The following is a 25299-nucleotide window of genomic DNA, read 5'->3' as shown; positions in this document are numbered from 1 at the left end:
CAAACAGCTCCTGGGGGTTTGTGTGTTTGAGTGTCTGAGTGACCCAGTGTCCCGTCTTCTAACGTTTAGTTTAAGGACAAAATGTTCCAGCACAATAACTGTAATTTTGTTTTTTTTTTCTCCCCCTTTTTCCTTTGCATTTCTCAACCTCTATCTTCTCTGCTTTTCTGTCTTTTTCCGTCTTTCTCCCTCCGTCTGTAGCCGAGTAGACCTGGATACCCCAGCCCCCGCTCCAGTGAAGGTTTCTACCCCAGCCCCCAGCATCCTGGACACTACCAGGTATGTAAACAAACATTTCACGTATCGCAGAAGCAGTCGGGACGTACAAAGAGAACGTGAATAACCTCACACATGTGTGTGTGTGTGTGTGTGTGTTGTGTCAGATGGCAGGGTATCCAGGCCCTCACACCCTCCCCTCTGTGCCCAGTGCCCTCTACCCTCCGCAAGCGGCGATGCTGGACACGCATCATGCGCACACGCACCCCCGCCACCACGTCCACGCACACTCGCACGCGCAGCATCTTCCCCATCCGCACGGGCCGGACATGGCGCTGTGGGGCTCTGTGATGGAGGTAGGAAACCGATCATTACGCACAAATATGCACACACGGGTAAGTCGTGACACGGTGGAAACAAAGAGAGGTCGACGTTATTTGGATCTTTTTATGGTTTTAAGTCAAAAAAATGAGCAATTACACACATTTACTTAAAAGACGAGGCGTGCGAGTCATCGATGTCTATTTACTTTTAGCGCGCATGCATCCACCATCCAAGTCCAGCCTCTCATCAGTCTGGTGTTTATGTCTGTTTGTCTTATTTGTGCGTCTGTGTGCACGTTTCTCTTCATGTGTGTCTGTGTGCATGTCTGTTATGCTATGCTTGTCTTTTGTTGCACATTTGTGTGTGTGTGTGTGTGCGTGTCTGCGTGTAGGACAGGGCAGTAGACATGCAGCAGTGTGTAGGCCAGCAGTGCCTGTTAATGGAGGAACAGCTGATGATACAACAGCAGCAGATGGAGGAGGATCAGAGGTGGCTGGAACAGGAGGAAAGGCTGCTGGTAACACACACAGCACAGCACACAATGTCTTCTGCTGTTAGCGGCACGATACCTGAAATGATAATCAGTTTGTATTTCAGGGACTTCCTGTAATGAAATAGAAGTTTCATGTTCAATTCATCATTAAAACAGCATAAACACGTTACATCTGCATAGTCATAAACATTTCTCTGTTCAGGAATCACTGTACCTGCTTTGTTTTAAGAGCTCCGATTGCTATTTTCATTTATTTTTTTGTGATGTTCTGCATGGCACACTGCGCTCACTGTAAGCCATGTATGTGTTGTTTACCTGCCGTCTGCCTCGAGTATTTTTATACAGTGCATGTGGTTAGTTTTTCAGATTTTAAATTATGACTTTAATTAAAATTAATTGGCGCGCATAAAATAATGTTCATATCATGAATTAGATTCCATTCTAAACAATAGGCAAATAGGCAAAACACAAGCAGTCCAAGAAAATATCTTTAACAATCTGACAACACTGGCGTTTCAAAGCTTTAAAGACAAGAAAATGCAAAAGTCCAGACAAATATGTGTCGACAACAGAGACGTTCAGTGTGACTCTAAAAAAGTGAAGAAACGCCGTGTTGTTGCCATGGCGTCTCATAAAGTTTGTCAAATCTGACCGCTCACATAATATTTTTTCCGTTTTCCCATGATAACGAGTTAATTTCCTGTTTTCTCGAGATCTTGAGTTATTAATCTCATTGTTTCAGGAAAACGAGCTCAGTTTTCTCGAGATAAGTGAAAAGTTATTTATCTTGTTATCTCGAGAAAACAAAACTTTGTTATATTTAATTCGAGAGAATTCTGTCACGCTGACTGATGGATGCCCTTAACACTATAATAACCTGAGGTAATAAGTCTGCAGTAAGGTGAGCCGTTTGTTATGTACTTTAATGTTTGCTAGATTACGATTACGTTTCTGGAGATAACAAGATAATTAACTTGGAGAGGTAATTAACTCGTTGTCATGGGAAAACTGAGAAAACAATATGTGTGAACACATGGCCGCTTAGGGCTTCCGTAGTTTACGTAACCTAACAGAACGTATGATTTCTGACATGTTGTAAAATAGTACTGCTCACTTTAATGTGTCACAGGAACAAATGGTTTTTCCCAACACAAATTCTTTGTGTTGTTGAAACACGAATGTTTGAACAACTCATCATTTCAGGCATTTTGACAATTGGCAAAACAAATCATTTGTGGCCACGTTTATCTACCGTCATGTTTGTGTCGTTACCAGGACGTCGCCTGATGTTTACCCCACCAACGTGCAGGGAGGATGTTTTTATTCCACCGAGAGCGAAACAGTTGGACAAACATTTGCGTGATTATTGGGGGATAATATTTACTCATTCAAGGTTTTACACCTCCCCTCTCAATCTGGCCGCTCTGCTCTGACTTACGTGGTGACACGAGTCATTTTTATCCCGATTGTCAGAGCAGCTCAGTCAGAAACAACATTATTTGTGTATAGTATAGTTATTGTCATTCTTTTCAGCCACATTTTCTGAGCCGACATGTTTTTTTCTCTGCTTCAAATTCACCCTCAGTCAGTCTCTGACGAAGTGATTTGTGAATCAACTACAGTACATCCGGTTGTGAAATGGGATCATTAAGTGCATTTTGCATTTGAAACAAGGCATTAGCAACTATTTTCCAGTTTTTCTACAGTAGCATAGTAGCCACCGCTCTCATGTTGTGGTCAGACCCAGACAAAGAAAAGATGAATGAACGCAGGCTTTGATGCCGTCTCAGAGATCTATGGCGTGTTATTTCTGACAGAAAGACGAGGTTTTCTAGAGGGAGGAACGTTCGTTTTATGTTGGATGCATTTTTCTGTGAACAGTGATTAAAGGAGATGTCTGGGGCTTTTTTTTTTTTTTTTTTTGCTCAAGAATTTTATTGTGCATGTTTGTGTGTGTGTGTGTGTGTGTGTGTGAGTGAGAGAGAGCGAGAGTTTGTAGGCAGGTGTGGCCTGTGTGAATTCCAGGCTAATGATAGGCTTACAGAATCTGACAGCCCAGTCAACAGTCTGTCTTTGACCCACAACCACCGACTGACAACACACAAGGTTACTGAAAAGCTGAGGACGCGTCAAGTGTGTGTTTGTGTGCACGCGCGCATGTGAAAGTGTGCGTCTCGGGGCGCCTTTTTTTTTTTTTTTTTTTTTTTTTTTTTTTTTCCCTGACACCGTCAGATCAGGGGAGGGACGGGAGGAGAAAAGGGAGGAGAAAAGAGAAGGGTTTGGGAAAGAAGGGTAGATGGTGCTCGTATGCTGACAGCTCGTTGGCAGCGTGCTCCATCCCTCCTCCTCCTCCGCCTCCTCCTCCTCCTCCGCCTCCTCCTCCTCCTCCTCCTCTTCTTCTCCTTCCCTCTCTCCCTCCGTGCGTCAGAGTCAGATATAAGTATGCTGGAGGCAGGAAGTTGAATCTGTAGTCTTCTCTTGATTAATCTGCTGGCACGGACCAGGATTCAGGGAAAGCAGACAGACAGACAGGAGAGAAATCAGAGACACAACAGCTCGGATTTAAACGATTCATCAGGCAACTTTTAATGAACTCCAAGGCAATGCTGGTCTTCAAGTCCTGTCTTGGAAAACTGGTATGTGAGGATGGGAACGGGGAGGTCAGCCAGATGGGATGGATGGTTGCTTTTTAGCTGGTGTTTGTTTTTCTTGGGTTTCCGTGTAAAAAGTTGTTCTAAACTTTTTTGTGTAGGGTCCTGGAGTTTTGAATCCTGCAGATTGATGTTACTAATATATTGTATTGTTTTTATTTCTTTAGTCAGTTTGTCACTTTAATACTTTCGAATTTGGAGGGTTAGCGTCCAGATCTTGAGTGAATCCTGGTTTGAAACACATATGGGACCAGTGTGACACCAGCATGGGTCACAGAGCTGACAGCATGGCATAAAAAGGGTTTCGTAACCAACGAGTAACCAAGGAGTCAAAACTCTAACTCTCTAACAGATAATCAATTTGAGATGACTGTAATTTACCGTTCTTTAAATCTGTAAAAGTCATCATTAAGTATGACCATCTCTGTGCTTCAGAAATATTCCTATAAGGAGATCTGATGTTTGTGTTTATTTGTGTTTTTAGAAACCAGACACGAGGAGCTCTAGAGGGAGTCTGGACAGAGAGGAAGGTGGACTCCAACCACCGGTGAGTTACTGTTTTGCTAATCTTCAGATTTCATTTTTAATTTTTAACTGTGCAAAATCACGACCCCACCCCATCATAAACGGAAGTTATTTTCCTGAGCTGTTTGTGTTTTTAAAAGGCAAGGAGGATGTCTGATAAAGACGGACGGTGACGGAAGTCCGTGTTATGGTCGGACTCGTTGCGATTGGCCGTGGCGATTGTGTTTGTTTTGGTTCGAGCCGAGGGGATTGATCCAGGGACAGGAAGTGACCTGTTGGGGATGGGGGGTCAGCAATGCGGGGTCGATGGATTCTCACAGAATCTCTGGATATTAATAGACTGTTGCAAGAAAACAAAGTAGCGCCTTTAGGCAGCTTTCTGACTCTCTGCCCAAGTTTGTCCATCTGTGGCTGGATGAGGAAATGACACAGTAAATCTGGTCAGTGTTGGAAGCCTTGAGACTGTTGTTATAACAAATCTAGGATGATGATAAGACTCGGAGGTTTGTTATGTCACACGTAAAAATGAAACTATTTGTTTTTAGTTGTGATTAATAAGTTGACACAGTGAGGAATATTTTTGGGTTTGGGTCAAGCATCAACCTCAGGGACTGATAAATCAAGCTCAAAAAAATGTAATTCCTTTAGTGGCCACTCGGGGCAAAAAATCCTTATATACCTCCATTAAAAATGCACATACACATAAACGTGTTTAGAGCTGCGATTGAAATTAAATGTCAAGTTAAGTGTCAAGTTAACTGTATGTATAATCAAGGGTGTGGTAGCTTTATCCGGTGGGTGGCACCGTGGATCACAAGCGTAGGTGTTGCATATGTACTTCAACTCCACTCCTGCGCCGCCTCTTTCACCATCGCTGAATTAGCCAGACGCTGAGTTGGTGGATTCAGACACGGAGTGGAGCCGCTAAACACTCAGCGCCACAACGTCATGGATCATGTTTTATATACCCTGGTTTTCTGCTGGTTGACTAAATGTTTGTGATTAGCATTTTTTCCTTTCCTGACATTTCACCAAACAAACCATTAAAGTTGCTATGCAGATTTTTTTATTTTTTATTTTTTTGTCTCACCCCTTCTGGCTGAGAGAGCAACATAAACACAGTGTGATTAGTGCAATCAGCACTATATTTGTAAAAGTCTGCTGCTTTAATTGTTTGTGAAAGACGACATTCTTGGCTTTCGCATTTATGATCACTTAAGAGGGCTAACCGCATAATTTTTAAATTGCACACACTGATGCAACTCAAATAATATGCACAGTGACTTCTGCACAACAGCAAAACACACTAGTGGCTGGATGCTGTGAACACCCAGGTGGTACTGGGTTGAATGACGTTTCTCTTGAAGCCACTAGTTTCTTCATTCTGGATCTAAACGATGTTGTCGGTCGGAGCTTTTGTGCGACTTCAACCCAAACCCGGACCCCAGACCTGAACCCTGAGCAGCATGTTGATGTCTGTGATCCCCCCCCAACGCCAGCAGAAGTTGCTGTAGAAGTCTGAAGTTGCCATGGGCCAGATATTTCCGTCTCTGTAATTCATCTCTCTTGCTTGTCCTCCTCCTCCTCCTCCTCCTCCTCCCCCCATGGAATGGTTGTGGTTTGTGGTGGGAAAATCTCCCTCGTTTGTGTGTGTGTGAATGTAAATTGCTGTAGTGGAGTATTTTTGGGTGTCGGTGGTTGTCAGACCGCAACACTCTGATGGCACCAAGGCTTTCAAACCCCTCCGTGCTGTTTTCTCACACAGAGAAAACAAGAAAGACGCAGCAATAGTACGACTGTGGAAATATGTAACATGCCCGGCACCGCAGGACGACTTGTGGCGACAGTTTATGTTCGCGACAATCAAATCGTAAAGACAGGCTGCAGGATCCTCTCCCAGTTTTTAAAGAGTAGCTCCAACAAAGGGCACATTTTTTTTGTCATCCTTGTGCAATCACACAGAGTACTTTAGTTCAGTACTGGACCACACACACCACTGAAAACTACTGTGAACACACTGTGTGCAAATTGAGACTGTGTTGTGTGACAAGAAAATTCAGTTGCATTCCGTCATGTTTCAGAGAGCGCTGGTGGTGATGCTCTCATTTCCTGTGACTGTGCACTTGCTAACTCAGTGTTTGTTTGTTTTTTTTGTGCAGACAGGAAACCAGCACATATACCAGCCTGTCGGCAAAGCAGGTAATAGACAAACCCCCATAATCACCGTTGCATAACCACTGTTGGTTCGTTCTCTCTAAAATACGCAGCTCACACATATAGCGTTAAATAGACACAGACTCTGTATTTCTCATGCTTATTCTGAGTAACGAGTGTCAGTGTGCGTGTTTCAGCATCTGTCTGCAGAGTTTAAAGTGTGAACTCTGCAGCCTTTCTGTCTGCAAACCAACCTCTGTTTATATGGACTCAGACAGCATGTCAAACTCAATATGAACGCGCAAACATGCATTTAGAGCGCACAGACGTCCGGCTCGAAATAGATCCCCAGAGTGATCATTTTGCACTTTGGACTGGACAGTTTTTATACATCAGGAACTTATCAAAGCCATTTTTTTCATCTACATGTTGCTTTTCAGATTCTAAGTGTTTAATAAATGAGTTCAATAAATGTGTGGAAAAATGAGACATAAGAAACTCAATGATGTTTAGAATTTTTGGTAGATGTTACATGAGAACAGGAAGAAAAATATTCTTTAGTTGCAGCCTTATAAGGATGTTGATGAAGAACCTTGGACGGTAGGCCGAGAGCTGCTGAGGAGCCGGAGCTGAATCTGTCCACAGCTCGTGCGAAACTATAAAACTTTTAGAAGAAGTAATTTAGACTTTTATACGCTGTTCTCCTGCAGAGCATGTGGCACCCCCAAAGAAACCCCCTCGACCCGGGGCCCAGAGCCAGGTGGGCAGTCTGGCCTGTCTAAATACTGGAGACAGTTACAACGACGGAGTCAAGGTACACAACACACACAACATATATACACACAAAAAGAAAAAAAAATGTCCACATTATTCACACCTAAAAATGCAGCACACATGTGCAAGTGTTAACAAATATACACACTGCACATTTTAAATACTTAGGTTATTAATATTTTTCCCTTTTATCTTCTTTTCGTTGGCTGCTCCGTCTCTCTCTCTCTCCCTCCTCCTCCTCCTGCACTCTGCCTTACTGTTGACCCCTAGCCCTGGCGGGTAAGCAACACACTGTCTGTGTGTGTTTACTGTGCGTCTTGTCTCCTCGTAGACTCATTTAATCCTTCTCTCAATCCGTGATTTCGCTTTCCGACCAATCAACATTTAAATGTTTTCATCCCTGCGGCTCCCTTTGTTGTGTCGATACCGGTCACTTTCCTAGTTTCTCTTGTCGTCTTCTCTCCAAACTAAGAGCAGAATCTAAAAAAATAATTATTATAGAAGACATTTTCTGTGATTTTACATTAATCAATAGAAACTCCCAGCTGTGACTTGGTATTTGGATTAAAGTATCTACATCTATACAGGATACTGCTAATGCCTGGGTGACACTGCCATCTAGTGACCAGATAACAAAACTACATTTGACCACACCTGACATTTTAGTCGCTTAATATTGTCATAAATCCAATTATCCTTCACATATTAATTCATTCAATCATTCATCCCATCAGTCATTAAGTCATTAATGCTTTAAATTATCTCCATGGCTGTTCTTTGTTCTTCCAAAAACGTTTGATTAGCCGAGACATGATTCATATCATGTCATGGCTTCTATCCTGAAGCCAGATTTGTTGGGGCAACTTTTGTTATTATTAACTCCATTATTTCCGTAATTCAGTCTTCTGTCCCAGATGTCTGTTCATTCATTTATACGGTCACTCATTTCTTTTCTTCCTCCCGTCCAACCAGCTGCAGCCTCAGGAGATAAGCCCGCCCCCCACCGCCAACCTGGACCGCTCCAACGACAAAGTGTACGAGAACGTGACGGGACTGGTCAAAGCTGTGATCGAGATGTCGAGCAAGATTCAACCTGCTCCTCCCGAGGAATACGTGCCCATGGTCAAGGTAACACGGGTCTTTGAATATACCTGGAAGTTTTGTGGTAAAATCTGAAAACATTAAAATATGAATGGTTTTAATTTATTGGGAGTTCTTCAAAGGACAGAATTGCAGAATTTCTCTCCTGTAACATTTGCCAGATGGATTGTATTAATATGATCTGTGTGTGTTTTTCTGCATCTTTCAGGATGTGGGTCTGGCGTTGAGGACGTTATTGGCCACAGTGGATGAGACTCTACCTCAACTCCCAGCCAGTACACACAGAGAGGTAGAGACTCTTGGCATTCGTCACTATCATAGGACGTTTCTGTGGTTTATAGCAGTGGTGATAATAAATAATAGTTAACAAGCTTGCATTGAAAGTAAGAGATGAGAGAAAAACAAGAAATACACAAATTGTCAGAAAGATGAAAAAAAAATATTTAAAATAATTTTAATAATACTGCCCTTTTTTGTAATACTATTAATTTAGTGTATCAGTGATAATAGTGATAGTGTCATTATTATCCATTTATTAGCCATTTTTTAAATTGTAACCCCAGGAAGAGGATATTTAACTTGTCCTTCACATTCAGTGACGTATAGAAATGTTTGAGTGACATTATTGTTATTATTATTATTATTGTTATTAATAATACTACTACTACTACCATTATTAACAGTATATTAATATACTGTATATTAATAAAAGGAGGATTGAGGAGGAGGGGATGCTTTTTTAAGTCTTTTAATTGAATTAAATACATGGATGTCTCATAGGATGCTGTTGAAATCGTAGTGATCAGACAATCTTGTATTTAATCCTGTCGCAGATCGAGATGGCACAGAAGCTGTTGAACTCTGACTTGGCAGAGCTGATTGGGAAGATGAAGTTAGCCCAACAATATGTGATGACCAGGTAGGTACTAACACCTTCAAATCAGATAAAGAACAGTTTTTAGACGCCTCGCAAGATACGTCGAATATCATGTTGGTTAGTGACACCAGTAAACTACGTCGACCAGTAAACCTCTGCTGTGTAATAAACGCCTGTGTTTGTGCTCCACCCTAGTCTCCAGCAGGACTACAAGAAGCAGATGCTGACGGCGGCTCACGCCCTGGCCGTCGATGCCAAGAACCTCTTGGATGTCATCGACCAATCCCGGCTCAAGATGATGGCCCAGTCCCGCCCACACTAGCCCTAAATCGTCTGGGCTGATCAACAGGAGACGCTGCATCCGTGTGGTTCCTGTTGGCAGTGGAGAACTATAGACTCCTGGGTTTGTGACGTCAGAGGCGCTTGCTTTACATCCACCAGAGAACAATGGCTCTGGCGTCCTGATAACAGTCTGTGAAGAATCATTAGGTGTTCAATCCTGCGTTAGCCGAGCTCTTCAGTTCATCTGGGATTAAAATGTCCACCACTGTGACTTTCATAACACAAGAACACAGCAAAAACACTTCCTGAATCAGGGACTTGGCAGCTTTGCTCTCTTTGGACTGGAACACGACGACGAGAGGAGGATTTTTAAACCGTGGTTGCGGATCGGAGATGAGCCGGAGGTCGGGGCCGTAAAAGGCTTAATGGGGGCTTCTAACGCTGAGTTGTTGGCCTCGGGTGGATTGGTGGTCCTAGTGGGATACAGCTTTTTCAGCAATGCCATCAGAACCTGATCAGACTGTGACTGATCTGCAACATATCTGCATGAAACTTCACCGCGGGAATGGACTCAGTCATCAGCCAGCAGCCATGTCACTACGTTAGTTGATGTTGATCATATGTTTTGACCCCTGGTTGTGAACTCCCCCTTTTCCTGAACTTCACGTCATCATACGGGCCGGTCGGGAGGTTTCCTGTTTCCCGTGCAGCGCTCTGAGCAGGTGCTCCCCGAAGAAAAAAAACTTGCGGACAACACTGTCTTGGTTTGTTGTGGAGAATCAGCCTTCCCTCATCTCGTACCTTCCCCCTCGTCCATCCATTCCCGCATTCCCTCCGTCCCACCAGATTTTATTTATAGACTGAAATTGCAGAGGAGGAGACGGAGGGGTGAATGAGACACACAGATTATAACTTGAGGACAGTCTAACGCCACTCTGCTGCCTGTAGAAATAAAATACTCTTCTTTTGTCTCTACTTTACATTTCCTAACTTTTCCTTTTCCTTACTTTTCCTCTCTTCCTGCAGTCTTCCTCAGCTCTTCCTCTCTGAGCAGGTTTTAAAGACTCCAAATGTGAAGAAACCAACTCTGTCTGGGTAAACACCGCAGGCAGGGAACTCCCTAGTGGCACTCAATTTATTCTACTCATTTTTTTTTTTTTTTAAATTGGCTGGCTCCATGTTTTTTTTGTGTGTGTGTGTTGTTCTGAGTCAGTCACAGTCCTCTTCCTGTATGAAAGCTGTTTGTAACATTGAATACAATCAGATAGTCAATCCTAGTAGTGACTGGTGAGCAAACTTTTAAGAAGGGTGGATTCTGAGTTCGGTCTGAGTGACTGGATTGACTTAGAGGAAGAGGAGGCTATCATGTCTCAGACTGGTCACTGAGCTTGACTGAAACTGTTTCTGTGAGGACAGCGTCTCCTCTTCTTTGTTCTCTTCTCACACATAGTCCCAATATCATGCAGATGTTCCTCATGTAAGACTGGTTTCACGCCTGTCCAATCACCCACCAGTGGTGCAAAAAGTTGGTGTCCCAACCTCACACCTGGAATCTTTGTGCCCAGTTTGTGCTCCGGGTTCAGTAGTTTAAAACTTCCTTCCTAGCAGTAATACCCAATACAAACACATGAAATGTGGAGCCACATGACTCGTCTCGCAGACACAAAACACTGAACTGATAAGGAGCTGATCACATATCTTTGTTAAAACTGACCCCACGAGGAGTATGACATACCACATGAAACAAACTGGTGACTGTAACAATATAGCATGATATACTGCTACGGAGAAGAGCGAATTTGCACAGCACCAAAAACCACATCCAAACTTCTTTTTTTTCTTTTTTTTATACCCAGATGGGATTTCCACATCTAGCCAGCAATGAAAAATATTCAAATATCTGGGTGTTATAGGGATAAAAATGTGAACAAAAAAACAACAAAACAATCTATTTTATCTCCTTGTTGTTGCGTAAATCTGCTCATGTTGGTATATTGTAAGCTATACTGGTGTGTATCACTGGTGAATTGTACAGAACTCGTACTAGTAAACACTGGTTTTTATTTTGTCTTCTGGGCTAAATCAGCCAACTTGTCAAATAGGAGGAAAAAACAGTGAAATAAAATAATGATGAAATGGAAATCAGCCTTTCTGCATTCTTCTTTACGATAGACATTTAAAAACGTGAATATCCAAGTTTAGGGTAGAGTATTTATTTCATCGTCTTTGCTGTTACCTTTTTACAAACTTCTGTGAGACAACTGGACCTTTGTCATTCCATGTTGTCAACATCTGTTAAGTCCAATTAAACCCAACTATATTTTAAATTCACATGGTTAGCCAGCTTCAATGTGGGATCAACTCAGTTTAGAATCAGAATATTTTTACTATTTTAATGGTTTTATATGGATGAACTTCAGTGTGATGAACTCTCAGAGAGAGCAGTACAGCTGTTCTTGCTCTGCCTACATGTACCAGAATCCACTCCCGCAAACAGCTGGAGGAGGTGGGCCTTTCAAACAAACCTGCTGTAACAGTTCACTGTTCGATTTAAAGGTGTACAGAAAAGAAAAAATAATTTGATTCCACTATGGTTCATAAAATTACTGTAATAACTCATCTATCAGACAATGTAGGCCAAACTTTGTGCAAAATTCTATTTTCGAGTAAATCTCGGGTGAAAGTGGGATATTTTCCCCCGCATTGGATAGTGCAGGTGCACAGATTATACGTCACTCTGCGCACGATTCATCAGCCAATGATATCAGGAGCCCTCACCTGTCAATCAAAAAAGCGGGAAGCTTTGACAATTTAAAGGGAAAAAACGTTAAGTTTTTCTCTGATAGCAAGTAAGTTGCCATTGGTTTTGAGTTGGAGTCAACAGTTTCGTGAGTTTTGAGAGTTATTATCTAGTGTGCAGTTGCAAGAGGGTGAGTGAGTGTGTGGTGAGATTGCGAGATAGCGTGTGCGCGTGTGAGACTGTTAGTGGCAGTAGGTTGGTAGCCTAGCATACGTTAGCTAACATTAACATGGCTGGAGGAGGACCAAGGAGGTGTTTGCTTGGGTGTCCGTCCACCCAAACTACTTTGTTCAGCCTCCCTTCTGATGCCGGGATACGAGCCGCCTGGCTTGAATTCCTGCACTTCGACGAGAGCGGGTTGTCGGTGAGATCCAGGGTGTGTGCAAGGCATTTCACACAGTCCTGCTTCTCCAACTACGGGCAATACTCGGCTGGGCTGGCGAAGGAAATAATCCTGACGGATACAGCGGTCCCGACACTGTACGCTGTTGGGGCACCTTCTTCGAAAGCACCGGTAAGTTGCTCAATAGGCTACTAACACATAGACATTCACGTCCCACTGGTCACGGGGCTCCGAGGCGACTCCGGACAGGTTGAGGTGTAGTCCCGAGAGGTAAGCTTGTTTAGCTATACTGACTGCATACGGAATATTAAATCATTCACATGTTTAGATTGTCATTGGAGACCAAGTTGGACTGGTGTGCCATTGGTCAGGCTGACCCCGCTTTGTATTACGTGCATGTGTATTCTAGGCTTTACGGTACGAGTGATGTCAAAATAAAACTCAACTTCCGGTGAACATAATTTTAGTAGCTCTCACCTCGGTACAGTGTTGTCCTCGAAATGGCTAAGAGAAAGTGTTTTCTCGGATGCAAACACTCATTATCTGTGCATGGACGTCCCAGAGAAGACGGATTAAGGCAGCAATGGGAAGATTTTAGTTTTCTGAGGAGCAAGTAACTCTTTCGCCGCTCGTGTGCTCTCGGCATTTCACGAATAGCAGTTTCCTAAACAAATCTCAGTCCGACGCTGGGTTTGCGAAAAAGCTAATCCTGAGGGCAACTGCTATCCCGTCTTTACACGGCGGTGAGGACGACACCGCACCACACCCTGTCAGGGACTTGTCTGGTTTACCTCTGCGGTGAAAGAATTGGCTCAGTATAAATAGAAGCAGCGCGTGTCTTCGTTACGACTATTATGTTAGAGACTCTATTATAATAAGGACCTAGTAAAGTGAAAGCGAGTCAGTGGTGGTCCACCGGAAAGGGCGGGGCTTCGACTCTCCTTCATTTCGTAACTTCCGCTATGGGTCGTCGCTGTGTTTTTGGTTGTTCCAACTTCCGTAATCTTTTCCCCTTTCCTCTTAACCCCTGGTTAAGAAGAAAATGGCTGGAATTCACACATTTCGAAGAAGGGGGACTTTGTACAAACTCACGGCTATGCGACAGGCATTTTTCAGAGGACGCTTTCGACAATTTGGCCATGTACACTGCAGGGATGGCTAGCTACCTTGTGCTTACAGAAAACGCGATCCCTTCTCTGTACACTGTTGGCGCATCTCCTCCTACTGTAGTAAGTAATACATGTTCCTTTTTGGATTACTGTACTGAAATGATTGTGGATGAAGTGGTTTTGGAAATATCAATGAATGTGCTGCTCATGACCGTTCAGCCACCCGAGGCCCCGGCTAACCGATTGTCTCTCATTGCACTGCTTTACCAATCACACGTTTGCCCACTTTGTCGACAAGTGTGTAGACAAAATTGTTTTAAATTAATTTTATCTCAAGCTCAAACCCTTTAAACTCACAGAGTTGGACTTAAAAGCTGTAATTGTGTAATTACCGTTTTGATACATGTGCGCGTCTCCTTCTGTAATTACGGTACGTGTGCCGGAAGAAACCGTCATTTAAACTTAATCACAACACGTGAGATAAATAACAATGACTCCTAAGCAAGGCTCGCAGTGCTTTAACATCTGCCACATGAAATGTTGTGGACCTAAAGTAATTACAATGTCAGCGTTAATATTTCATTTCACAATTCAGTTCAAAAGCTGAGGAGTAGAAGACTTATTTTTGTAAAGCAAGCCGATAAAAACAAAAACACAGTTACATCTCCCTCTCTCTCTCTCTATATATATATATATGTGTATATATATATATATATATATATATGTATGTATGTATGTATGTATGTATGTGTGTATATATATACACACATACATATATATATGTATATGTGTGTGTGTGTGTGTGTGTGTGTGTGTGTGTGTGTGTGTGTATATATATAATGTGTGTGTACACACACATGTGTGATATTTGATATTATTTTTCTTTGTGTGAGGGACGTGGATATTACTGGATTATTTATGCGGTCGATTAACGTATTTTGGTTGATTTGGTTCATTTAAAGGTCCCCTATTACGTAAAAAATCATTTTCTAGAGGCTGTCTGACAGTAATATGTGTCCCCATACCTTCCCTCACTTGCTCGTTGCACTTTTTAGCGGATGTATGCTCAGCCGGCGTTTACAAGCTAGTGTGTTTTGAGATGATTCGCGTACAGCTAAGCCCAGCCCCTCAAATACGTCACATTGTTTACAAGCTGTGATATTGCCTGCCTCTTTGAATTTAAGATCTTCTAATCAAAGAAGTCTGGGGTCCCTGCGCTCCCTTTCTCTCACAGTTTTTATTATCACAAACACACATGGCAAAGGTGCGAGCAAAGCACGGCCGTTGCTCTGTTGTTGGCTGCATCAACGAGCACAGGAGTCTGTTTTTACTCCCTTCGTCCGAGCCTCCGAAGACCCAGTGGATCGATTTTATTTTTGCTGGAAACGTACCAACAAAGCTTCCCAAAGTTTTGCATGTATGCGCCCAGCATTTCACGGAGGACTGCTTTCTAAACATGGGCCCATACAAAGCAGGCTTCGCTAAACAGCTGAAGATAAAGCATGGATCGGTACCGACCGTCCGTGACACAGCTACAAACGTGGAAGCTGTAAGTTATTTCATTTTGGCGTTGCTTTACTGTGGAGGCCTATTACTAGCATGATAGCCTGTAAACATGTATCTGCAACGTTAGCACTGCAGCTAACGTAGCTCAGTTACTACAGCTAACGTTGGTGTCCTTGAATTGTATGCAAGAGTAATTAATATCAGGAGACATTCAACACAGAACTAAGAAAGTGTATGGTTTGTTATAGCCGTAACCATTACAGTTAGCGGAAGCTAGCGTTAGCTACATGGTAGTGACAGTAACAACACATACGAACAAACTAGATAACAAGAAGTGTCAAGAAGACGCAGGTTTCCTCTTTATTTCCTTCTAAAGGATTTAATTTTCGACACTTGCACACTATGGCGCAACCCCAACATTTTATTGTGCTCCCTTCATTTTACCGAGGCTCAGTGCAATATGCTCAGTGCTGGATTTTCGCGACGTCTCGTCCTGAGATCAGTCAGGATTGGATTCACGTCCACAGGCGGGTTTTATTAGCTGTGGACAAACGATGTGGCAGATACTGTGGCGAAGGCGTACACACCGTGTTTAGCTGCAGTGTGTCTCAGCTAAGTACTTAGCTGTGGTGTTTTTTTGCAATCAGCCGTTGACAACATTAGGCCTACATTGTTTTGTTGTATCTCGCGCTGTTCAATAAAGGTCAAGTGTGAAAATGGGCTGAATTAAAAGTTAAATTTATGTTTCTGCGCCAGAAGTGTTGCAGATGCTCAAGACCACACACGGACTGGTGACGTGCGGATCGATGGTGAAATATCGATAGCTCAGATAGCCGATATTGTTGCTCTCGAGTCTCAAATTAAAATATCGATACTTTTGATACTTCAGTCATTTGAGTTAATGTATATCATTAACACGAGACACAGTTGGAAGTAACTTAACTATTGGGTAGAAGCAACACAACAAACATTGTTAAACCACAGCACTGATTAAATGGCATTTGTGATGAGGCAGACAGAATAGAAGATAAGACAAGGGTAGTGTCAGAATTAAGATGCAAGTTTTAATTTTTATGGTTCCATTTTAATTGTCTCATTGTTTTACTAGTTCTTTTTTTAGTGTTTGAAATATTTTCACATATTATGTATGATTGTGTCATCTGTTTTTTCTGTTGTATTAGCGTGGCTTTATTAGATGAGGCTGCTACCTCAATGTACTACCGAGTATAACATACTTAAATAAATATATTACTCTATATTCTACTCTTGTATTCTTTATGAAGCTGTGATTTGAAACACACCACATTTTTGGATTTACCAGAGACGATTTGCACAAAGTGTCGGTATCGGCTCGGTACCGTCGATACCAGCCTCTGTTTAACTCAGTATCGAAAGGAAATCGATGGTGTCGAGCATCACCAACTCGGAGACCTCACTGAGGAGCCGGCGTGAACCTCCCCAGAAATGTAACTACCGGCTGACGCAGTGCGCAAGAGTTGCGATTGGTCCGCTTGGTGCCTATTTCCGCATTAGTATTTCCGACCGCTTCTCCATCTCCGCCATTGTCGCATTGTAATGTTTTGGTGGAAGATGGCACACGTCGAGCAAAGACTATGTGAAGAGGTTCGAAGACACAAACACTTGTATGACCCGTCGTCCCCCGATTATAAAGACAGACACATGGCTGCAAATTCGTGGAACGAAATATCTAAAAACATTGGTTTGGACGTGTCGGAGTGCATGAGAAGATGGAAGAACGTACGAGACAAGTACGTTAGGTTACGGAAGAAACTAATTTCCAGGAGCGGAGACCCCTGTAGCAAGAGGGTCCCATCGTTGTATATCAGACTGTCCTGGTTGGAAAAATACGTAAAACACCGCTGTGATGACGGAAGTTTGGACGAACAACAGGTACTTGCTGCACGTTGCGCGTCTTTTTTTTTCTTTCAATAAACTTTATTAGAATATACAAAACAACCACCAAGGGGCTACAAACATCAGAGACAATACTCCAGAGTATCCTACTACACAAATAAATTGAAAAGAACTCATAAATCCAAGGTCTTAGTCACTTTCATCTTAGTGGAGTGTCTTATAATTTTAATATACAGCTTGACCTCAATTTCAAAGATGGAGTGGTTTTTGATTAGTGTATCGATACTTATGGATATGCAATTTGGCTAAATGTATAATAAGATTAACGATGTAGAATTGTTTCTTTTTTTGGCAAATGGATAGTTAATGAAGCCAAACAATATATGTTCAAAGCAATGTGGTTCAATAGAAGGAGAAATGAAATTGCAAACATCTTCCCATCATTTAATAGAGAACATCTTCAAGGTCTCCTTCACATCTATATCTTTCGTTGTTCAAAATTTTTAAATTGGTAAATTGTGTGAATTATTTTAAAAGATAATTACTTGTCATATATCTGGCAGGCAAGTTCCAAATCTTTTTCCAGTTCAAGGTTGTCCCAAGAAGATACCACATATGGAACTGATAGGACTTCTTTCTTTTTTTTTAACTAATGGTAATTATGATGTTATACTTTAGGATGAATTCTTCACATGTCATTAATGATCAATTTAAATTAAACAACTGAAACCAAAAGTACATCATGAATAAACCAGCACGGGTACAATAGGGTTTTGTTTGTATATAGGATGTCTTTATTGTTCCATATGTAGTGTCTGTATGGGCAGAACTTACGCTTATAGATTAATGACCAAGAGAGAAGCATCTGTTTATGAAAGTTGGATAATTTTGAGGGAACATGACAACTTGACATTATATTTACAAAAGAAAAGGAAGGTGCTCATCAGTCTGGCTGCTCTGTGACAACTTTACCCAGACGCTAGATGGCGCTGTGTCTTTTTTTGCCACTTGGGTTCATTTTCGTAACGATGGCGACTGAAACTTTTGCCAAAATTTCACCAAACAGGAGTCATACAAACGCCTGTATCTCCAGACCTCCTCAGTTAACCTTTCGGATTCTTTATTGATCCAAAACAATCAACTCGAAAGTCTTGGAGACGGAGAAGCAGCCGGAAATACTGAAGCAGAAACACGCAACAACCAAGTGGACTGATCACAGCTCTTGTGTTCTGCGTCGCCACAGCAAGTATTTACATTTCTAGGGAGGTGCACGTCAGGAGCCTGTGCAACACTTTAGCACAGAAGCATACGTTGCACATCACGGTTTGGAGGCTGAAAGTGGTCAAAATGGTTAACAAAGGCAGAGTATTTAACCACTCAACTTTGCGTTACTTTTTCTGATTATATAAAACAGAGAAATCAGACATTTTGAACATGTTTTTTTAAATTTAAAATAATTTGTGAGATGTAAACAGTGAATTCCTTGTACGTTTCCATGTTCATATATTTGCTTAATTGTTTTGTAGATATCTGGCACATTGAACATGGCTTTAATACATTGCTTTAAACTATTTCCTTTAGAGGTTGTCTGACATTTTCAGTGGATTCTTCTTGTGAGTGGCTCTCTTGCCAATCCAATCATTTGGTTCATTGCATTAAAACAGTTTCCTACATAGCTTGGCAGATATTTTTACTGCAACCTCTTCTGAGTTTGACCTCGTGGCCTGGCCTCCCAAGTTTTAACACGTTCTCCTCAGTGATGGAATAAACTGTGAATAAATGTATTGATTTATGTGACTAAGTGTCGCCGCTGTTTGTCACTTTTTAGGCCAGTGGTGGAGGCTTTTGCTCCGTGTTGCCGTCTGTACGACACGTGGCCTCCCAGACTGATCCTCCAGAGACAAAACCAGAGACGGCGCCACAGACGAGAACCGTCGGCACACAGCTATCGATAAAAACTCTACAGAATGCCTTCAGAAGTACAGGTGTGCTGTTCTTTATATCATCAGTATGAAATTATTTTCTTTGGCTGTGCTGTAACTATTTATATAGCTGCTGTAAATTAGACGACCAGGACTCCATTTGCTTTGTCTTTGTGTTGCAGCTACTCAGGCGAAAGTGCCCAGCAGAGATTGCGGTGTCTGCACCCTCACCTTTCCCCTGGACAGTCCCATACTCTTCCTACAACCAACCATAGTAAAGAGACCGTCCAAGAGACCCCGACTCAGCCTTAAAGAAGAGGAGGAAGACCCCTCAGAAAGCAGCCTGACCGTGGTGGAGAATTCAACGTGACTCTGAAGACGTGACGACTGTCATGGGATATAGCAGTTGTGTCTTTCTTTTACTTTTTCCAGAGGTCTCTTCACTCAGCAGAGTTGATGAATCACAGCGCACCAGAACAAAAGAGGGCACAAAACGTGAGGGTTCGGGCTAAAACGAGTGCCAAGAAACAGAATGACCCACTACAAGGTGTCTGCACCGAATCATTCATGCTTCGTGATGGACTTACTGGTAACGAGCTGAACTCATTTGCGTCTACATTTTCACAATACTCTACTTTTACTACGTCTGATGCATAAAGCAGTGCACACACAGAAATCACCAGAAAAGAGAGGGCGTGTTGCTCCTCAGAAGGCACTGAACCCCCGGCTGCAAAATTGAAACTATTTTAATCACAGAAGCCTAGTTCTTTGAGGCAACTCATTCCTTTGTCCTTTATTACATTTGTGTTGTTCTTTTGAAATTTGACAGAGAAAATATGTTTAATAACCACAAAACCAGAACCACATTTTAAAAATGTGTTAAGTGTTTCAAGCAGTTTCACTCAGAGAAGTTAATTTTATAAGAAAAGGTAAACGTGCTCACGTTGTGGCTGCAGAGCAAAGGCCTCAGGAAAGTTCTCATTTCACATTTCACTGGTTCACTTTTGTAAAGTCGGCTCCTGTTACGAGGAGAGTGGCATCAATAGCAGGTCAGCAATTACTTGGTTGTTGTTTTTTTTATGGAAAATATGAAAAATGCAGGTCTGGTAGATGTGTTGTAATAAAACACAGTCTTGTTAGTTCTATGTGCTGTTGGGTCGTTTTTATTTTCTGAACTGTGGAACAGAAATCTCAGGTTTCATTTTCTTAAAACTGTCCTGAGGGTGAACATACTTGTATTTGTTCCCTTTGCAGATGGCAAAATACAACATTCAGTTCATAATTTTTTTATTTCAGAGTTCTTTTTATTGAACCATCCTGAACTCCCTCCAACCTGTTCTCACTCAGTGATCCCGCCCTCCACTGGCATCAAGTTATATTAAGATAAATAGTCGAGTGATCAAGTAGCAGTACTGTTGTCAGCATCCGGAACGTCCATAGCTCTATCTGAAATACTGTCATTGATCTAATGTGACATTTCCTTTAGTTATCCCTTCAATTGTGTGGTTGGTTTGTCAAAGAATAGTAGGAAGGGCTTCTGTGTTTTATAAAATGTCTTTATTTTTCATTTCTTTTTTTACCTCCACCGCAAGAGAATCAGGTGACGTGTAAACCTTCAGGCAAGACTCCAAATATTGATATCAGGGTATCTGGGTTAATTCCTTACACAAGGGAGAGGGCTCCAAAATCCTCCCAGGCTCAGACATAACCAAAACATGCTTTTAGAAAGTCAGTCCACTAGTATCTACTAGTATCGGCCACTCAAACTCACTTATCCAAACACTGTGTGAAATAATAACCAATATCTTCTTAACATGCGTTACTGACTTCTGCCTACAACAATGCTGTGATGTTTGTCCCTTCACTGTCGGCCTCCAGTTTGGTTGAATGGATTTTGTCCAATCACTTGAACATAACGAGCTACTTGTAAATCTTCATATGAGGATTTGGACCTGAGGTTCATTCATTTTCACCACAGCTAAGAACATATTCAACCAACCACCAGGGGGCGATAAAACACCTACTTAATTTGTGTTGAGATTAATGTAAATTAAATCATGAGATTAAAAACAGACAAATACTTTATGCATGACATTCGGCATCAATTAGCATCACTACACAGAAATGGAAAGAATTACAGTCAAAAAAGGTAAAATAAATAAATAATGGCCTCCCTTCACCCCCACCCTCTCCTGGTATTCAAACTGCATACCAAAAATGCCACAAAGCAGAAATGTTCAAGGTGATGACTTGACGTTGCGACGTCCCCAGATGTCTAACTAACTGTGCACCTGTGGACAAACAAGTCGGTTCAACGGAAACTCCACCTCGCAACTTCTAGGACTTAACGATCTGATGCTGAAGTCTCGGTGCTGAATAACACAGATACCTTCAGGGTGAAACCAGTGTTTATCACAATCACCCTCCTAGAAAGAGGATTCGTGTTACGACAAGTAACGACTAGAAATCCTGGAAGTATTAGATTTAAAAAACAGTTTTATTAAATAAAGATGGGTGTGGTAAAGATGGTAGTAATTAGTAGGAAAAAAGATCTCTAACTCTGGAAAACAGAAACATTTCTTCAGGATAAATGCTTTACATTTTAATTGTACATTATGTCATTGCATACAGACATAAAGTACATATTGTGTGCGCCCTTCACTCTCTTATCTAAGTTTTCTATAGACTGATGACTGCACAAATTGGGATAAAGGAGCACCGGATTATATTTTGTACCAGGGATATTGTTGATTGTAGAAACTAATGTTGAAGTGGTTCCATTTACTAAATAACCTCCCTCTTTGGCTCCTTTTTTTTTGTTTTTATATACTGCCATAATACTAATGCGTAATGCCAAGATATTAAAAAAGGAACTCCCTTCCTCTTTTCTGCCAAAAGGATAAAGAAACAAGCCAAAATACAGCTTCCATAAACTTTATGATACAATAATGAATCCTAATGTTATAAATATATGATTATACGTTAACGGTCTCCAGTAGTTAAGACACTATTTACAGCAGGATTATATTACATAATGCTACAGAGAGATTAGAGACGGCGTATTGATACAGATCAGGCTCTGTGGAGCTTTTAGTTTCAGGTGGCAGCCCCGGTGCGTCAGCGTGACAGCAGCAGCGAAACGGCAGCCGTCAGGAGCAGCAGCGTGGAGTGAACCCCAACCGAGTCGGCTCCGTTGAAGTTGCAGTAGTTAGAGCCTCTGCAGCAGTTGATGGTGTTTCCGTTTCCGTTGGAGTCCACTGAAGCCGTGGAGGCAGCCCCCGAGCACGTGGCCCGGCTGGCACACTGCTTCACGATGGCTTTTGATGAACCTGAACACACACATACACACAGAGATGGCGGCGTTCAGGAGTTATTACTGAGCGTTCCTTCCAGATCCAACCAGATTAAATGAATAAAGTGAGCTGAGATCTGATGCTGCACAGTTACCAAATACGTCGATGATAGTCATGCACGTGTCGAGCGGCGCCTGACACTCCTGTGTGCCACTGTTGCATTCTTCATTGGTGGTAGTGGAGCTGCACACATAACACTTCAGTGACAGCGCTAAGCATGGGAGGAACAAGACAAAACAGCAGATTAAGTCCACGTCGAAAAAGAAATGCGTCTAAAGGAACTAGTTTAATAATGATATCGATGGTAAAAACCTATCAGAGAGGAGCAGGATCTGTTCTGTTATAGTCTGTCTGTTCATCTGTTAGGCCTTTGTGTTAGGTCTCTGCATTTATACACATAATTGTCTCGGTATGGTCTTATTGAATCTTATTGAAGTTTGTTTGAAGTTTGTTTTCACTGAGTTAAAAAAAAAACTCCTAAGAAAAGATTAACAAAACTGACTTGGCTTTAATTTAATGTAACAAATGTAATTTCACTAATTAAAATACTTATCTTTAGTTTTAATGTCTAAACACAGACTGAAAAGATACTCTCAGTCCATCTCTGTGCTTAGAGAGATGACGAGACTTGAAGAACAACAGGGACCTTTTGTGTTCAACCATAAAGTCACAGGAAAAAAATTTAATATTCCGAAAATAGAAAGACAGCTGCTCCCAAACACAAACTTGTCAGGCGTGCTTTATTTAATTATAAAGCCGCACGCTGTTCCTCCCATTCAGAGTTTATTGTTCTCTCTTATGTCACCAGACTGAAACATTGCAGCAAACACACAACTGCATTTTCAGTGTTGTTCGTCAGATGCCTCCCTTCAAAACTAAAATTCACACCTGTTGCCTTCATGTGTTTGACTTCTAATTTTCTCTGAAACTCTTTTTCTTAAGTAGCTGAATAACACCCAACTACATACCACAATAAAACAGTGAAATATAATTATGATTATTCTGAGATCAATCCAAAGAAAACATGTTGTGGAATTCACTGTAGGTGAGAAACCTGAAGCCAAACGTTAATGTCGGGGACAGATTTTGTGCATTACTGTATTAACGTGCAGTGGAAATAAATGATTAAAGACACAGGAGGTTTTTAAAATGAATTCAAACCTCTGACGCAAGTTAATTATTAATCAAGATAAATAGAGTGAATTAACTCACTGCTAAATTTGTCCTTCAACAAAACAACCGGCCTTTGTGTTAATTAATAACCCCCTCTTGTAATTTGTCCATTTGTTGGTGAGTTTTAAATAAACGTTACATTATCTGTAGTTAAAGTAATTCTATGCAACAAAATGAAAATTAAATGGATAAATACATCATGTGATGTTTGAGTTCAAACTTTTAATTTCACACTCACGCACTGAAGTAATAAAGCTTTCAGCTGCAAGAATATAACTGCATCAACCTCATATAATGTTGACACCCTGTGGTGTTCAACTATGCAGACAAATGCAGACAAATGAAAAAAAAAAAAAAAAACTTTTAATTTCAGCAAAAATCCTGAATCTGACCAGAAGCCAATGATGATTAACAGTTATTAATTAATAATAATAATAAAAAAAAACTGATTAATAATTTTTTTTGTTTTTCTCATTGAATGAAGCCTCATCCTTTACAACTTATATTTTTGTCGCCCCATATGTGCAACAATGTCCTAGACCATTAATCTACAGCACCAGCAGTTTCAGCTTCCATACCTGGAGAGACAAAGAGGAAGAGGAACACAAGGCCGAGCAGCATCTTCTCCACTGGTGCCTGACGTCTGTCCACCACCTCAGCGTGTGCAGTCTGCGGTCCAACCTGTCGGGCCCTTCGCTCCGTGCGGTTTCTGTTGTTTGTTTTACAGAAAGCGACCTAAGTAGTTCCGCCCACATCAACCTGCGCCGTGGCACCCGACTGAAAGCATCTCATACACGTCGTCCCGCTCTGTGTGTACGGGACATTCCTCGACCTTGCTCTGGTTTCACAGATACTTTCTTTTTTTTTATCTACTGTCAATCACAGACACAGCACGTTAGTCATCTTCAGTGCTCTGTGTGTCGACTGAAAGGATGGTGTTGTGGCTTCTTTCAGAAAGAACAGGCCAACGAGTGCTTCAGGACGGGGAAATTTGTTGTGGTTTTTCTTGTGTCGAGAGGAAACTCTAAGTGTCTAATGTGGCCCCATGAATATAAATGTGTACATAAGAAAAGTTGCAGTGTTGTAGACAGTGACACAAGCCATAAAGTTAGAAGTCAGTCATGGCAGGTTTATCACGATAAAACCACATTTAAAAAATAAATTATGGTAAAATTTACAGGGAGGCTGCTAAACTCTTGCTCCCTTCCTCGATCTGCCCCCATCCAGAGACACTCAACACACCACACTGTTACAAAAGCTGTGAGCTGGACCTTGCATTGTTGCAGTGCTGTGTGTTTCGTATGTCTATATGTCTATCTACTGTTGAGTACTTTTTTTGCCTGCACTGAATGACTTAATTATTAGGATCTTTGCACCTTATTACATCACTTGCTGTGCAGAATTTTGTTGTTTTATTCTGACAGTGACAATAAAAGATTGATTGATTGACCGAGATACACTGCAGGACTAAAAAACGCCTCCTCTCTTAAATAAAACTGAAAAAGCTCCAAATCGCTATTAGTGTATGAAACTGTGATTTTTCAAAACGCTCATTACGCGTCTGCCTTCCGGCCACGCCAGCCTCATATCTGTCATATTCCATCTGTCCCACAGAGGTATGCACACGCCCAGGACACACACCCGTCGCACGCCTGAGACACAAACATGCTGCAAAAGTAAAAGTCTGTTAACGTTCACCTAGTGAGGCATAAACCTTTAACGGACGCGCCGAAGAGCTTTCTTTATTTATTCCTTGAGTGTAAAGATTCCAAGAAGCCAGACAATCGTTCTCCACTGACTGACAAACCCGTGCCCACACGT

The 25299-nt window shown here is 41.7% G+C and overlaps 3 protein-coding genes across 17 annotated transcripts in view; 2 read left to right on the top strand and 1 right to left on the bottom strand.

Moving 5' to 3' along the window:
• The window catches only part of LOC125016724 (focal adhesion kinase 1-like), a 56870-nt gene extending 45331 nt beyond the window's left edge, over positions 1 to 11539 (top strand). For 7 of the 12 annotated variants that reach the window (XM_047599388.1, XM_047599387.1, XM_047599382.1 and 4 more), the window contains 11 exons: positions 202 to 279; positions 384 to 572; positions 932 to 1057; positions 4169 to 4231; positions 6369 to 6408; positions 7074 to 7177; positions 7408 to 7416; positions 8110 to 8265; positions 8447 to 8527; positions 9072 to 9157; positions 9311 to 11539. In XM_047599388.1, coding sequence (XP_047455344.1) covers positions 202 to 279; positions 384 to 572; positions 932 to 1057; positions 4169 to 4231; positions 6369 to 6408; positions 7074 to 7177; positions 7408 to 7416; positions 8110 to 8265; positions 8447 to 8527; positions 9072 to 9157; positions 9311 to 9437 — 1059 coding nt within the window. In that variant the 3' untranslated portion in view covers positions 9438 to 11539. The remainder of the gene's footprint in view (positions 1 to 201; positions 280 to 383; positions 573 to 931; positions 1058 to 4168; positions 4232 to 6368; positions 6409 to 7073; positions 7178 to 7407; positions 7417 to 8109; positions 8266 to 8446; positions 8528 to 9071; positions 9158 to 9310) is intronic. The other 5 variants (XM_047599381.1, XM_047599392.1, XM_047599391.1 and 2 more) reach the window with 3 other exon arrangements.
• Positions 11540 to 12331: 792 nt separating this feature from the next.
• LOC125016739 lies at positions 12332 to 20097 on the top strand. 4 transcript variants are annotated; one of them, XM_047599408.1, is made up of 3 exons: positions 12332 to 12711; positions 18859 to 19015; positions 19135 to 20097. In XM_047599408.1, exons 1-3 carry the CDS (start codon positions 12427 to 12429, stop codon positions 19320 to 19322), a joined length of 630 nt encoding a protein of 209 aa, XP_047455364.1. In that variant the 5' UTR covers positions 12332 to 12426; the 3' UTR covers positions 19323 to 20097. The 4 variants fall into 4 exon arrangements, with proteins under 4 accessions (XP_047455364.1, XP_047455365.1, XP_047455363.1 ...); XM_047599409.1 differs by lacking the exon at positions 12332 to 12711 and adding an exon at positions 13013 to 13769; XM_047599407.1 differs by lacking the exon at positions 12332 to 12711 and adding an exon at positions 14565 to 15198.
• Positions 20098 to 21430: 1333 nt separating this feature from the next.
• Positions 21431 to 25200, bottom strand: LOC125016743 (ly6/PLAUR domain-containing protein 6-like). The gene is made up of 3 exons (XM_047599413.1): positions 24057 to 25200; positions 22400 to 22516; positions 21431 to 22281 (listed from the first exon to the last, which is right to left on the bottom strand). Exons 1-3 carry the CDS (start codon positions 24097 to 24099, stop codon positions 22070 to 22072), a joined length of 372 nt encoding a protein of 123 aa, XP_047455369.1. The 5' UTR covers positions 24100 to 25200; the 3' UTR covers positions 21431 to 22069.
• Positions 25201 to 25299: the final 99 nt, after the last annotated feature.

The sequence above is a fragment of the Mugil cephalus genome, chromosome 11, assembly GCF_022458985.1.
Source record: "Mugil cephalus isolate CIBA_MC_2020 chromosome 11, CIBA_Mcephalus_1.1, whole genome shotgun sequence".
NCBI classification, from domain to species: domain Eukaryota; kingdom Metazoa; phylum Chordata; class Actinopteri; order Mugiliformes; family Mugilidae; genus Mugil; species Mugil cephalus.
The sequence above is the reverse complement of the archived record's forward strand: the minus strand, read 5'-3'. Positions and strand labels throughout refer to the sequence as shown.